Raw genomic sequence first — 13,890 nt, forward strand, 5'->3', positions numbered from 1 at the left:
TGGCCTCTCCAACTGAAACTGTCCTCACCTTTATGTTCCTCAGGGACCGTGTGGGTTGTGTGTGGCAGACTGTTCGAGACCATCTGTATCACCTATGTGTCCAGGCACAGGATTTCTGCTTCCTTGTGGAGCGGGCAGTGGTGGGGCTGCTACGCTTGGCCATTCGACTGCTCCGCAGAGAAGAGATCAGTGGCCAGGTAAGCAGAGTGCAGCTGAGAGGGCAGGCAGTTATGCAGGGGACTAAAGCCACACTGTCGGTTATGGGTAATGCCCGAGACAGAGAGTAAGTACATTTAGTGCTCCATAGCATGAGCCCAGTGACCTGTCACAGGGCTGGAGGAAATCTAACAGCTGGCATTGGGGATGAGCCTAAGCTGGTCCTTAGCATCTCTGCAGGTTCTGTATCTGCTCTGCTCTGTAGGGCTGGATGGTTACTGCCTTGTGGCATTCTCAGCCCTATACCTGGTTTCCTGGTTCTCATGCTTAGGACCCTCCTGAGATCTCTTTTCTCAAGTATAAAAGACAGCCAGCATAGAACTAGTAAGTGACTTCAGCAAGGTTACAGGAAGTTAGATTAACACAAAAAATTAATCACATGTCCAGATACTAACAGTGAATGTATAGAAAATGAAACCAAAAACACAATATTTACAAGTGCTTCAAATGAAGTGAAATACTGAGATACACACCTAACAAACATGTATAGGATCTGTATGCTAAAAAGTATAAAGTTCTAATGAAAGATATCAAAGAAGATCTAAATAACTGAAAAGGCATACCATGTTAATGAACTTGAAGACTCAGCATAGTAAAGATGTCAGTTCTCCCATAAATTCATCTGTAAGTTTAATACAATGCCCATGAAAATCCCAGCAAGGTTTTTTGTAGACCTAGGCTTATTTTAAAATTTAGATGGAAAAACACAGGCCCTAGAATGGCCAGACATCTTGAGAAAGAAGGAAGAGGGAAGAATCACTCCATCTGCTATTAAGGCTTACTGTATAACTGCAGTGATCAAGACTGGTATTTGTGGAGAGACAGACCCATAAAGCAGTGGAACAGAAGAAAGAACCCAGAAATAGACTCACACAAAGATGCTCAACTAATTTATTTTCAGCTTATATATTTAATCTATTTTGAGAGAGAGCAAGCATGCACGTGAGTAGGGGAGGAGCAGAGAGAGAATCCCAAGCAAGCTCCATACTGTCAGCACTGAGCCTGATGCAGAGTTCGATCTTACAAACTGGGAAATATGACCTGAGCCTAAATCAAGAGTCGGGCGCTCAACTGACAGAGCCACCCAGGTGCCCAGCTCAACTAATTTTTTTTTACAAAAGTGCAAAAACAATTCGGTGGAGGAAGGATAGCTTTTTCAGTTGCTGGAACAATTGAAATCAGTGGGTGGGGAACAAACAAGTGAACCTTGACCTAAGTATTATACCTTATAGAAAAATTATTTCAAAATGAATCCTAGAGGGCACCTGGGTGGCTCAGCCAGTTAAGGGTTCAACTTTTGATCTCAGCTCAGGTCATGATCTCATGGTTCATGAGATCAAGCCTGGCATGGGACTCCATGCTAACAGTGCAGAACCTGCTTGGGATTCTCTCCCTCTCTCTGCCCCTGCCCTGCTCATGCTTGTGTGCACTGTCCGTCTCTCTCTCAAAATAAATAAACATTAAAAAAAAAGAATCATAGATTTAAATGTAAACTGTAGAAGTATGAAACCTTTTTTTTTTTTCTAAATATAGTTAGGCTAAGTAATTTGGGTTTTTTTATTAAACTTTTTTAATGTTTATTTATTTTTGAGAGAGGCAGAGACAGAATGCGAGTGAGTTAGGGGCAGAGAGAGAGGGAGACACAGAATCAGAAGCAGGCTTCAGGCTCCGAGCTGTTAGCACAGAGCCCGACACGGAGCTTGAACTCACGAGTTGTAAGATCATGACCTGAGCCAAAGTCTCAGGCGCCACCCAGGTGCCCCAAAGTATGAAACCTTTAAGAAGAAATACAGGAGGGTATCTTCAGGAGGTAGGCAAAGTATTCTTAGACTTGATACCAAAAGCACAATCCATAAAAGGAAAAATTGATAAATTGGACTCTATCAATATTAAAACTATACTCTGTGGAAGCTAATGTGAAAAGGATGAAAAGATAAGGAGCATATCTTTGCAAATTACATATCTGAGAAAAGACTAACATCTAAATAAAAGAACTCAAAATACAACAGTAAGGAAACAATCCAATTAGAAAATGGGCAAAAAATATGAATAGACATTTCACTGAAGAAGATATACAGATGGCAAATAAGCACATGAAAACACTTAAATGATGTTCAACATTATTACCCCATAGGGAAATGGAAATTGAAACCACAATGAGATATTACTACCCACCTATCACAAAGACTAGAGTAAAAAATAGTGATATTACCAAATGCCGGCAAGGGTAAAGGTCACTCATATATTGCTGATGGGAATGTAAAATGGTACAGCTCCTCTGTCAGCAGTTTCTTCATAGAACTAAATATGCAGTTACCACAAAATCTAGCAGTTGCACTCTTGGGCACTTATCCCAAAGAAATTAAAGCTTACTTTCTCATAAAAACCTATTCATGAATGTTCATAGAAGTTTTATTTATAATAGCCAAAAACTGGAATCAGCCCAAATGATTTTCAACAGGTATAGTTAAACTGTGGGACATATGTCCTTAAGTCCTTAAGACTGTTCAGTAACCAAAGCAACAAACTATTGATAAACACAACAATTTGGATGAATCTCCAAGGGATTATACTGAGTGAAAAAAAGCCAATTTCAAAAGGCTATATATTATATAATTCCATTTATATGACATTTTTGAAACGACAGGATTTTAGAAGTTATGAACAGATTGCCAGGAGATAGGGATGGGGGCAAAAAAGAGGCAGATGTGTTTATAAAAGGGCAACACAGGGAATCCTGTGGTGGTGGAACTATTCAGCATCTTGACTAGCGAAGGATACATAGACCTAAAATTAGGTGACTAAGTTGACTAAGTGACTTAGGTGACTAAGAACCTAATATGCATATGAGTAAAGTAAAACTGGGGAAATCTGAATAAGACCAGTGGATTGTATCAATGTCAGTATCCTTGTTATCATATACTATAGTTTACGTAACGTTACCATTGGTGTAAATGGGGCAAAGCATAGAAGAGATCTCTCTGTGTTAGGTTTTACAGCTGCATATGAATCTATAGCTCAATAAAATTTTTAATTAAAAAAAGACTGAAAAAAAGAAAAGACCAGGAGCAGGACCAGTTGGGTCCTAGCCAAACCATCCTCACTGGCCTAAGAAAACTGGTGGGAAAGGAGACTAGACAAGAAGCTGTGTGCCCACTTCCTGCTTCCCATCCACCTAGGTGCTGCTCTCCCTGCGCATTTTGCTACTAATGAAGCCCAGCGTGCTGTCCCGAGTCAGTCACCAGGTAGCCTATGGGCTCCATGAACTCCTTAAGACCAACGCAGCCAACATCCACTCAGGTGATGACTGGGCCACCCTCTTCACGCTACTGGAATGCATTGGCTCAGGCGTAAAACCTCCAGCTGCACTGCAGGCTACAGCCAGGGCTGATGCACCTGATGCTGGTAAGCCCTTTCCCAGGGAGACCCACATTGGCAGATAAACAGTTATGGCCCCAGGGGTTGAGACAGGAAAACAAAATACAGGCTATTGCATTTAGCAGATTAGACACCCCTGGCTTCTGCCATCTGCTTCCAGAGCTTCCTGTACCCACTGGCCTTTCCCCAGCACCCATGGGTTAAACAGCATGAAAGCTAGTAGGCAATATAAACAGCTATGATACCAGGCTTCCTACTGTCCTGAGGACTGTTTTATCAGAAACTATGTCCTCACCACCACCCGCACCCCCTGACAGCTGCTACTAGATACCATTAGGAGCCCAAATTAGCCTGCTGCCACATTTGGTCAAGAGAGAATCTGTCCAGGGCCATTTGGAAGTCTCAGTCGGTTAAGCATCTGACTCTTGACTTTGGCTCAGGTCATGATCTCACAGTTCGTGGGATCAAGCCCCATGGTAGGCTCTGTGCTGACAGTGCAGAGCCTGCTTGGGATTCTGTCTCTTCCTTCTTTCTCTGCCCCTCCCCCACTCATGGTCTGTTTGTTTCTCTGTCTCTGTCTCTCTTTCTCTCTCTCTCCCCAAATAAATAAACAAACTTAAAAAAAAAAAAATCTGTCCAGACCATCCTCCAGCCCTCTGATGACAGGGTTGAAACTAAGCTGGACCAAGAGAGAGGAGAGGCCAGGCTTTAGCACCTACTTCTCAGAACTGAAATCATCCCTCATCCCAGTGTCCCCCTTTCCACCCTGACTCTGCCCTTCTCCCTGCTGACTCAGGGGCCCAGTCAGACAGCGAACTCCCATCCTACCATCAGAATGATGTGAGCCTGGACCGAGGATACACTTCTGACTCAGAGGTCTATGCTGACCATTGTAGGCCTGGCAAGATCCACCGATCAGCCACAGATGCTGATGTGGTCAACAGCGGTTGGTTAGTGGTAAGTGAGCATACAGGTAGTGGGTGAGTCTTCCCTCCTTGGCCTGTGGGAAAGATTCCTGGTCCTCCAGCAGGACATCTAGGGGGAAGATCAGGCTCAAGCCTGGGTTCCCAGCAACTCTGTGTACTTTACAGGTGGGGAAGGATGACATCGATAACTCCAAGCCAGGTCCTGGGCCCAGCCGGCTAGGCCCTTCACCCCTGGTGAATCAGTACAGCCTAACAGTGGGGCTGGACCTCGGGCCACATGACACTAAGTCCCTGCTTAAATGTGTGGAATCTCTGTCGTTCATTGTGCGTGATGCTGCCCACATTACACCTGACAACTTTGAGCTCTGCGTCAAGACTCTCCGCATCTTTGTGGAGGCCAGTCTGAATGGCGGTGGGTTACCCAATGAAGGGGCAGTTGGGGAGTAACCATGTGAATATACGGGGGAAAAGGGAGGAAAAGGTAGACCGTCTGTGTCCATGGATGTAGAATTGTGACCTGGGTCTGGCTCTGCTCAGGGTGCAAGTCCCAGGAGAAACGTGGCAAGAGTCACAAATATGACAGCAAAGGAAATCGCTTCAAGAAGAAATCCAAGGAAGGCTCAGTGCTTCGGCGGCCTCGAACCTCCAGCCAACATGCCACTCGAGGTGGGCATAGTGATGATGATGAGGATGAAGGCGTGCCTGCCAGCTACCATACGGTGTCTTTACAGGTCAGTCAGGACGTAAGTATGGCATCCTTTACTTGCTCTCCTCTCCCTCCTTGTGACATTGGGAGCCTGGGCAGAGCCAGGGACAGCCAAGGCTGAGAAGGACCTGGTTTCCAACCCAGGACCTTAGCCACCACCTCCACAGTGTTCCCCTATCCAATATCCAGACCTTAATATTTAAGGTCTATGTTTTGAATAAGTAATACATGCATATGGTACAAAGTTCAAAAGTAGAAAAGGGTAAACAGATAAAAGTAAGTCCCGGGGTGCCTGGGTGGCTCAGTCAGTTAAGCATCCAAGTTTGACTCCGGTCATGATCCCACAGTTAGTGGGTTCGAGCTCTGCGTCATGCTCTGTGTTGACAGCTCAGAGCCTGGAGCCTGCTTCAGATTCTGCATCTCCCTCTCTTTCTGCCCCTCCTCTGCTCCCTCTCTCCCCCTCTCTCTGTCTCTCTGTCTCTCTGTCTCTTTCTCTTTCTCTCAAAAATAAATAAACATTTAAAAAAAACACGGATAACTTTAAAAAAAAAAAAAGTCGCATTCCATTTCTGCCCCCAGTTGCTAAGTTCCCCTCTCCAGAGGTACACACTGCCACCGGTTTCTTGTCTATCCTTCCAGAGTTATTCTTTGTCTATTCAAGGTATATAAAATTTATTTTACAAGCAGACTTCATATCACTGAATAAATGGAGAACTAATTGCCTTAATAACTGTAGAAAAATCCTGAAAACAAAAAAATTATTAAAGTTGACCACACACTATTGCCCACCAGAGCCTCTGAGTCTGATGTTTGCTTTCTGTTTGTAAGGTGAAATTAATAAGATGAGGCTTAATCTGTCATCAGAAGGTATGAAAGAGAATTGAAAAGAAAGTACCTTTTTCACCATGTAATTCATTGTTACTAAATACTTATTCCACACACCTCCTCATGTCTCCTGCACTAGGAGTAATACCCAACTTCGGGAAGCACTGGCTGGAAGGGGGCAACTAGCTCATGAAGTTGAAGAGAAAAGGAGGGATGGGAGGGGTAGAGTATGGTGTCACTGGTAGTAGGGTCTCCCTTGAAGACTCAGGGACAGTGTTTTGGGGGTGGGGGGGCACCCACGGACCTTAACTCATCCTGCCTCTCCTGTGACCCCCAGTTGTTAGACCTGATGCACACCCTACACACGAGAGCGGCCTCTATCTACAGCTCGTGGGCGGAGGAGCAGCGCCACCTGGAGACAGGTGGTCGGAAGATCGAAGCAGATTCACGCACCCTCTGGGCCCACTGTTGGTGCCCTTTACTGCAGGGTAAACATCAGGGGAGCAGGCAGGGCAGGGGCAGAAGTGAAGCTGGAGCTTGGGAAGCACCAGGATCAGGATGCCTGAAGGATCCTGAGCCTATTCTCACTCTCAGGCATCGCCTGCCTGTGCTGTGATGCCCGGCGCCAGGTGCGGATGCAGGCACTGACCTATCTGCAGCGAGCACTACTGGTACATGATCTGCAAAAGCTAGATGCCCTGGAGTGGGAGTCCTGTTTTAACAAGGTAGGACTCCCCTCTAGTCTTAAGGCAAAGTTCAAAGCCTTAAGATAGAGCTGGGCAGCCTGAAGAGCCCCTGATGTCAGTCCTCAGCCTGCATCCTATTTTTCCCTTCTGCTCTGTGCTTATCCACCCCACCCCACCCCCTGGCTTCCTTGGGGCAAGGCTGCCAACTGACCCTGCTAGGGAGACATTGGCTCTTTACCTACCAGGTGCTGTTTCCTCTACTGACCAAACTCTTGGAGAACATCAGCCCTGCAGATGTGGGTGGGATGGAGGAGACTCGAATGAGGGCTTCCACACTGCTCTCTAAGGTACTGCTCAATGCCCTCACCCACCCACTCTCCCCATACTTGCCTCTCTGCAAGGAGGGAAGCTAGGCTTCTGCTAGGACCTAGAGATGCAATGTGGGTGCTCAGGAACCCCAGCTGTGGAGACTCGGCAGAACCCAGAGACCTGGGAGGATCTTGGAATTCAGAGGAATCTCCGCTATAGGATTCCCATGCAAGATAGGGCAGGCTTCCTTCCCAGCCTTGGAGAGGGATGCAGACAGCTCCGACCCCTCTGCTAAAAGGGGCTGGTGGGCCATAGGTCTTCTTGCAGCACCTGTCTCCGCTGCTGTCACTCTCTACCTTTGCGGCCCTCTGGCTGACCATCCTGGACTTCATGGACAAGTATATGCATGCAGGCTCCAGTGACTTACTGGTATGTTCTACCACTGCCTGCTTCCTCTCCCACCTGCTGGGAAGACATGCTGTTTTCCCTCGATGGATGCCTCCTTACCATATTCCACCATGCCCTCTTTCCCATCCACATGGTCCCACTGCCACCTACAGTCAGAGGCCATCCCTGAGTCTCTGAAGAACATGCTCCTGGTGATGGACACAGCAGAGATTTTCCACAACGCAGATGCCCGAGGAGGCAGCCCCTCAGCCCTCTGGGAGATTACCTGGGAGCGCATTGACTGTTTTCTGCCCCACCTACGAGATGAGCTCTTCAAGCAGACTGTCATCCAGGGTAGGAGGCTTAGCTCAATTTTATAAAAAAGAGTCCCCATCAGAGAGTCTGGAGCTAATAAATAGTTCTCTGTATCTCATATTTGTGGGAGGATTGTTGGGTAGCCAGGGCTCTGCTTGAAGGAAAACACTAAGAGCTGCCATCTGGTTTTTCTGCCCTCCCCAGACCCCATGCCCATGGAGCCACATGCCCAAAAACCTATGGCCTCAGCCCACATGGCTCCTGCTGCTGGGGACACAAGGACACCTGGCCATCCACCTCCTCCAGAGATGCCTTCTGAGCTGGGGGTCTGTGGTGAGTCCTTCTGAGCTAGCCTCCTGGGTGTTGAGCAAGAAGTAGGAGGCCTAAGAGGAAGCCCAGGGTAGTTTGGGATTAACACTGTGCATGGGCTGTGAGCCAGGGAAAGGAGGGAACCAGAGTATTCTGGTCACCTGCTCTTCCTGTGGGAAGTGACAGGACCAAATAAGCTCTGATGAGCTACCTGCTTGAGATTTTCAGGCGTGGGAGGAGAAGGTTGGATCAGGGACTTGACATAAATATGCAGCAGTTGCCCTTCAGGAGGGATCCTAGTAAAGATCAGACCATAATTTACTTGACTGGAGGTACAGCAAAGGAGATAGAGGGTAGGTATAAGGTAACTGCATTTTTGAATGAGTTAAAGGGGAGATTGCCAACTACATAGCCTGGTAGGAGTCATTTTGTTCACAGCAATGGGGAAAAGCAGAGTTTAGGTAAGCCAGCTGGAGAATGTGAGGGAGTCTGACCAGCCACTCGCTCTCCCTGTAGACTTTGAGAAGCCTGAGGGCCCTCGGCCTGCCAACAGCAGCTCCCCTGGATCACCAGTGGCGTCTAGCCCCAGCAGACTGAGCCCTACTCCAGATGGGCCTCCTCCCCTGGCTCAGCCCCCACTGATCCTGCAGCCCTTGGCCTCCCCACTGCAGGTGGGTGTACCACCCATGACTCTGCCCATCATCCTCAACCCCGCTCTCATTGAGGCCACTTCACCAGTGCCCCTCCTGGCTACGCCCCGCCCCACAGACCCCATGCCCACCTCTGAGGTCAACTAAGGCAGGCTCCTCAGAGATCAGGACCAGTACTTCCTATCAGGCTGTCCTCGGCCACCCTCCCACCTGTCCCAAGGGCCACAAACTTCTCAGGCCCAGCCTGAGCTGCTGTCGCTGCTACTTGGATGGGGACCTGAAAAAGAGAACTTTTATAGCCCCTCCTGGAATCCACAATCAGGCTGAGGAACCTTTTTCCTTTGCTCCCCATTCCTGGGGTTCTAACCTGAGAGCGCACTCAGGTATTGCCTGCAGCCTGGCAGCCCTGGGGAGGCATCTCTATGCCAGCCTGCAGTGCCTGCCCTCCTGCCCCTCCTGCCCTGTGGTCAGGCATTGATAGCCAAGCCAACCATTCTGCACTTTGTGTCCCTCTCCCATCTCCATTCCCATCAGCCCTGGGCCACCTCCTCCAGTTCTTCCTCTTTTATTAATTAGTTGGTCGGTTTGGAGAGTTGATTGGCACCATGGAGGGTTGGCAGGTGGGGCTGGACAGAGGGACTGCTACCCACAGGAGCATGTACATATGGAAAAACAGGACAACAATGGACTTTTTATGATGTAATAAATGTCTTAGTACCAATGTCATTGCTTTTCCCTCTGGTTTCCTTCTTGAACTTATGGGCACCATGTTATTGGGATACCCAGGGCTTGGACCTTGCGTGAACAGAAGTGAGGCTGGCCTACCAACAGTCTGGCCCACATGGCCCCAGGCTACCAGCCATCCAGGCGCCAGTCAGGATTCCTTCCCCAGTGTTGCTGCCCTACAACCATCACCACCACCACTACAACAGCAGTGTGCCCTTGTTACCAGGGATATTCAAGGGTTTAGGCACTTGTCCTCTTCCCTAACTGCTCCAAGGTTGACACCTGAGACAGCCTAGACTGGGGTCAAAAGCAAAGTGAACCAGAGCTGAGCTGTAGTTCTTCAGAAGTCTTCCCTCAGATGTGCCTCGTGGTCCAGGAGCACAAAGGGGAGTCCGTGGGGCTTAGGAAGGATGCCATCTTGTCCACAGCTGTGATCGTGTGTTTCTGGCCACAGGGCATTCATTTTGGCCCCAGACTGAGGAGGGACAGTTTTGTCCATCCATCTCAGTTACTGAAGCATGATTGGAGAACCCCTCCCCTTCTTCCCCTTTGTTTTATGGTAAGATAAGTGGGAGTGTGTTGGGGGCAGGCAGAGTGGCTCCTACAGGGCTGAGGGTGGGATGTAGAATGCTATGTATTGAGCTTTTCCGGATGAACTATCTACCTCGTTTTGGCTTCTTCCTCCAAAGTGGTCCCTTCGCCTCTGGGGGGAGACAAGGGAGTGGTACTACCTGTTGTACTACCGGCTGGCCTCCCCCATGGGGAGTTATGGGCACTCACCCTCTTCATCTGGGACCAGCTGGCTATATGATCATTCAGGACCTCGGGCTTCCCTTTGCTCAGTACCACCACCTGGATGTTGCTGGGAGTCTAAACCTCAGGAAGTACCTTCCTCACGTATAGAAAAGGGCACCTTGGAAATGGGAAGAGCTTGATGTGGAAAAATACATGCAACGTCGTGAAGTTCCTACACTAGTTTTTCCCTCTTCCTTCATTCTCCCCAGGTAGTCCAGACCATGCCTGGTTTCCACACTAACCAGAAGCCTTGCCTGACCCTATCCCTAGGAAAATTAGGAGAATGGCCACACCCCTGATCTGCACTTTTTCTGTATGAATGCAGACAGGCCTGGATCTTCAGTCAGGTGGACACTAGGGCCCTCTCCTTCAGCTATGAGCTATGATGTCTCTGTTCTCCCATTTGAGCTCCACAAGCACTGCCTTTAAATATTTATTTGAGAGAGGGAGAAAGAGAGAATCCCAAGCAGGCTCTACACTGCCAGTGCAGAGCCCAGTGTTGGGGTTTGAACATACCAACAGTGAGATCATGACCTGAGCCGAAGTCGGACGTTTAACCAACAGAACCACCCAGGCACCCCTCAGGTATTTGCTTTTGTTCTGGGTTCACTGCTTGAGACACAGGTGGCTATGAGTAAGTAAAAACCACTCAGCCCCTGAGCTTCAGTTGAAGAAAAAGAATTTTATTTAGTTCAAGTATACCTCCTTTCGATACTCCTTGCTCAGCTTCGGAGACGCTAGTTTTTTCTTGGTTCTCCTCTGCCTCACTGGCCATACCTCTTAAGTTTCCTTTGCTGGCTCCTCAGTCCTAATCATTAGAATGCCCCAGGGCCTGGCCCTTGTTCCTCAAATTCTTTCTCCACACTCACTTGCTAGGTGATACTGTCCACTGTCAAGACTAAATACCATCCATTACACTGACTTTTTGTCCAACTCCCCCTCATCATCTCCACTTGTATGCCTCAGGCTCTCAAAGGAAAAATTTTGATCGCCCCCTACAAACCCACTCCTCCCCCGGTGTGCCCCATGTCACTAAAGGACAACTTCATTCTTCCAGGTTCTCAGCCAAACCACTCCCATCCTACATCTGACTCCTCAAGCAAATCTTGTTGCTTCTGTCATTCAAATTTATCTAGAATGTGCCTACTTCTCACCATCCTCACCCATTTTCACCCAAGTCTAATCCACCATCTGTTGGACCACTGGTCTCCCTCCTTCATTCCAGTCCTGTACTCTCTACTCTCCACACAGCAGGCAAGTGTATCTTTTTAAAACACGTCATATCATTTTCACTCCATTGCTCAAAACCCTCCAGGGGCGCCTGGGTGACTCGGTTGGTTGGGCGGCTGACTTGGGCTCAGGTTCATGATCTCACAGCTCATGAGTTCAAGCGCCAGGTTGGGCTCTGTGCTGACAGCTCGGGGCCTGGAGCCTGCTTCGGATTCTGTGTCTCCCTCTCTCTCTGCCCTTCCCTGTCTCTCTCTCTCTCTCTCTCTCTCTCTCTCTCTCTCTCTCTCTGTCTCTCTCTCTCTCTGTCTCTGTCTCAAAAATAAACATTAAAGAGAAAACACCTCCAAAGGCTTTACATCTCATCAGAATAGAGTCCAAAGTTCTTATTTTATCCCACCTACCTAAGCTTCTTGCTCTTTCTCAAACATACCAAACACATTTGTGTTGAAACTGGTCCCTCCACCTGGAAAGCTTTTCCCCCAAATGTCCACATCACTTTCTTCCTCACTTTTCTCAAGTCATAGTTCAAATGTTACCTCATCAGACAAGTCTTCCCTCATTGCTACAAAGAAAACCCTTGTTATTATCTCCTTGCCTACTTTATTTTTCTACTAACACTTATCACCAACTGATATAACCCATTTGATTTTTATCTATAAACGAAGACCTTATTTTCTAGAGTAGGCCCTCACTATTTATTAGTGAACAAATGGAGTGAATTCATTGTGCCTCTGCTTTGGGGCCAGGTATAGTGATAGGGCTAGGTACAGAAACAGAGATAATCATTAGGCTGGAAATTAGTGGAATAAACAAGAGGTTTCTTAATCCCAGATAGATGAGGCTATAGTAACTGACAAACTACTTTGAATCAGTGAAAATCTCCAGACAAAATAGTGGGAATTGGAGTTGACTGATAGATAAATGCGGGTTCATTATACTATTCTCTCCACTGTTTATGTGTTTGAAATTTTCTATAATAGTTTTGCTTTAAAAATCTTCTGATATGTGCAACTGGGTGGCTCAGTCAATTGAGCGTCCAACTTTGGCTCAGGTCATGATCTCACAGTTTGTGGATTCGAGCCCCACCTCAGGCTCTGTGCTGTTTGCTCAGAGCCTGGAGCCTGCTTCAAATTCTGTGTCTGCTTCTCTCTCTGCCCCTCCCCCACTCACACTTTGTCTCACTCTGTTTCTCAAAAATAAATAAATGTAAAAAAATTTTTTTTAATCTTCTGATAAATTACAACTCAGAATCTTATAACTAAAATAGCTCAACCTCAGGTGCCTGGCTTAGTCAGTGGAGCCTGTGACTCTTGATCTCGGGGTCGTGAGTTCAAGCCCCATGTTGAGTGGAGAGATTACGTAAAAATAAAATAGCTCAATTTGTATGGGCTTTTTTAGAGGCAGTCATGGAGACTGGAAGAATTGATGCCAATTTCAGCTGGTAGTTTATGAGCACTTTGAAAGGACAGTTGTGATCATTGCAACAAGCACAGGCTCACTAAGTTGGAGTTTATCAAACCAACCTCATTCCATTTTAATGTAAGGGTTATGGATCTGATTTACCAGGGGAATGTAGTAGGCAATATCCCTGGATGTCAGCAAAATTTTCAGTGGTATCTTATGATATTGACTTGAGAGGCTCACAGTGGAAAGGCCTGCTTTGTTTTATATCAGTTTAAGGAAGAGCTTCATCCTAGAATTAGTAGACTGGGTATTTGCATTTCTAGCTATTGTGTTTGGTTGTTACTTCACCTCTCTGAGACTTAATTTCTTCATCAGTAGAGGTAATATTTATCTCCAAGGGCTGTTGGGAGGAAGAATAAGAACTTATACTAATAGTACCTTAACACACTACCTGACACATTCCATTTGCAGGGAAGATGAAGAGGAGGGGGAAGTAACAGGAAATAGCCCACATCAAGGGCCATAACAGTCTGCCTTTTATGCAGACCCATGCAGGCCTGTAATTCCATTACCAAGGTCAGAGGCAAGTTGCAGGGGAACTCTGAAACAAAAGTCTGTGTCCAGGGCATCTGGGTGACTCAGTCGGTTGAGCATCCGACTTTGACTCAGGTCATGATCTCACGTTTGTGGAGTTGGAGCAGAGCATCAGCTTGCTTCTATCAGCGCTGGGCCTGCTTCAGATCCTCTGACCCCTCTCTCTCTCTCTGCTCCTCCCCCACTCACACTCTCTCTCCAAAATAAATAAACATAAAAAAAAAAAAAATCAGTGTTCTACCATGAGCCTACTCACACTTAGGTCATGAGCCTAAGGGAGGACTACTCCAGGAATGGAGATTGCTCATGGACCCCCTAAAGGGAAACTCTACCAGTCACAGATCTTCAGCCTCAGAGTCCTTACTTTAGGTAATCCTGTACTGATCTTGCTGCCACTGAAAGTGTTCAAACAGTTGGGAGCTATATAAAAGGAA

At 47.2% G+C, this 13,890-nt stretch overlaps 1 protein-coding gene across 20 annotated transcripts in view; it reads left to right on the forward strand.

Moving 5' to 3' along the window:
* Positions 1-9,433, forward strand: part of GBF1 (golgi brefeldin A resistant guanine nucleotide exchange factor 1) — a 120,825-nt gene extending 111,392 nt beyond the window's left edge. For 13 of the 20 annotated variants that reach the window (XM_043597348.1, XM_043597347.1, XM_043597357.1 and 10 more), the window contains 12 exons: positions 44-197; positions 3,396-3,621; positions 4,391-4,551; positions 4,686-4,932; positions 5,058-5,263; positions 6,389-6,539; positions 6,646-6,776; positions 6,983-7,084; positions 7,362-7,475; positions 7,607-7,787; positions 7,953-8,081; positions 8,574-9,433. In XM_043597348.1, coding sequence (XP_043453283.1) covers positions 44-197; positions 3,396-3,621; positions 4,391-4,551; positions 4,686-4,932; positions 5,058-5,263; positions 6,389-6,539; positions 6,646-6,776; positions 6,983-7,084; positions 7,362-7,475; positions 7,607-7,787; positions 7,953-8,081; positions 8,574-8,854 — 2,083 coding nt within the window. In that variant the 3' untranslated portion in view covers positions 8,855-9,433. The remainder of the gene's footprint in view (positions 1-43; positions 198-3,395; positions 3,622-4,390; positions 4,552-4,685; positions 4,933-5,057; positions 5,264-6,388; positions 6,540-6,645; positions 6,777-6,982; positions 7,085-7,361; positions 7,476-7,606; positions 7,788-7,952; positions 8,082-8,573) is intronic. The other 7 variants (XM_043597349.1, XM_043597351.1, XM_043597354.1 and 4 more) reach the window with 1 other exon arrangement.
* Positions 9,434-13,890: the final 4,457 nt, after the last annotated feature.

Source organism: Prionailurus bengalensis, chromosome D2 (assembly GCF_016509475.1).
Source record: "Prionailurus bengalensis isolate Pbe53 chromosome D2, Fcat_Pben_1.1_paternal_pri, whole genome shotgun sequence".
NCBI classification, from domain to species: domain Eukaryota; kingdom Metazoa; phylum Chordata; class Mammalia; order Carnivora; family Felidae; genus Prionailurus; species Prionailurus bengalensis.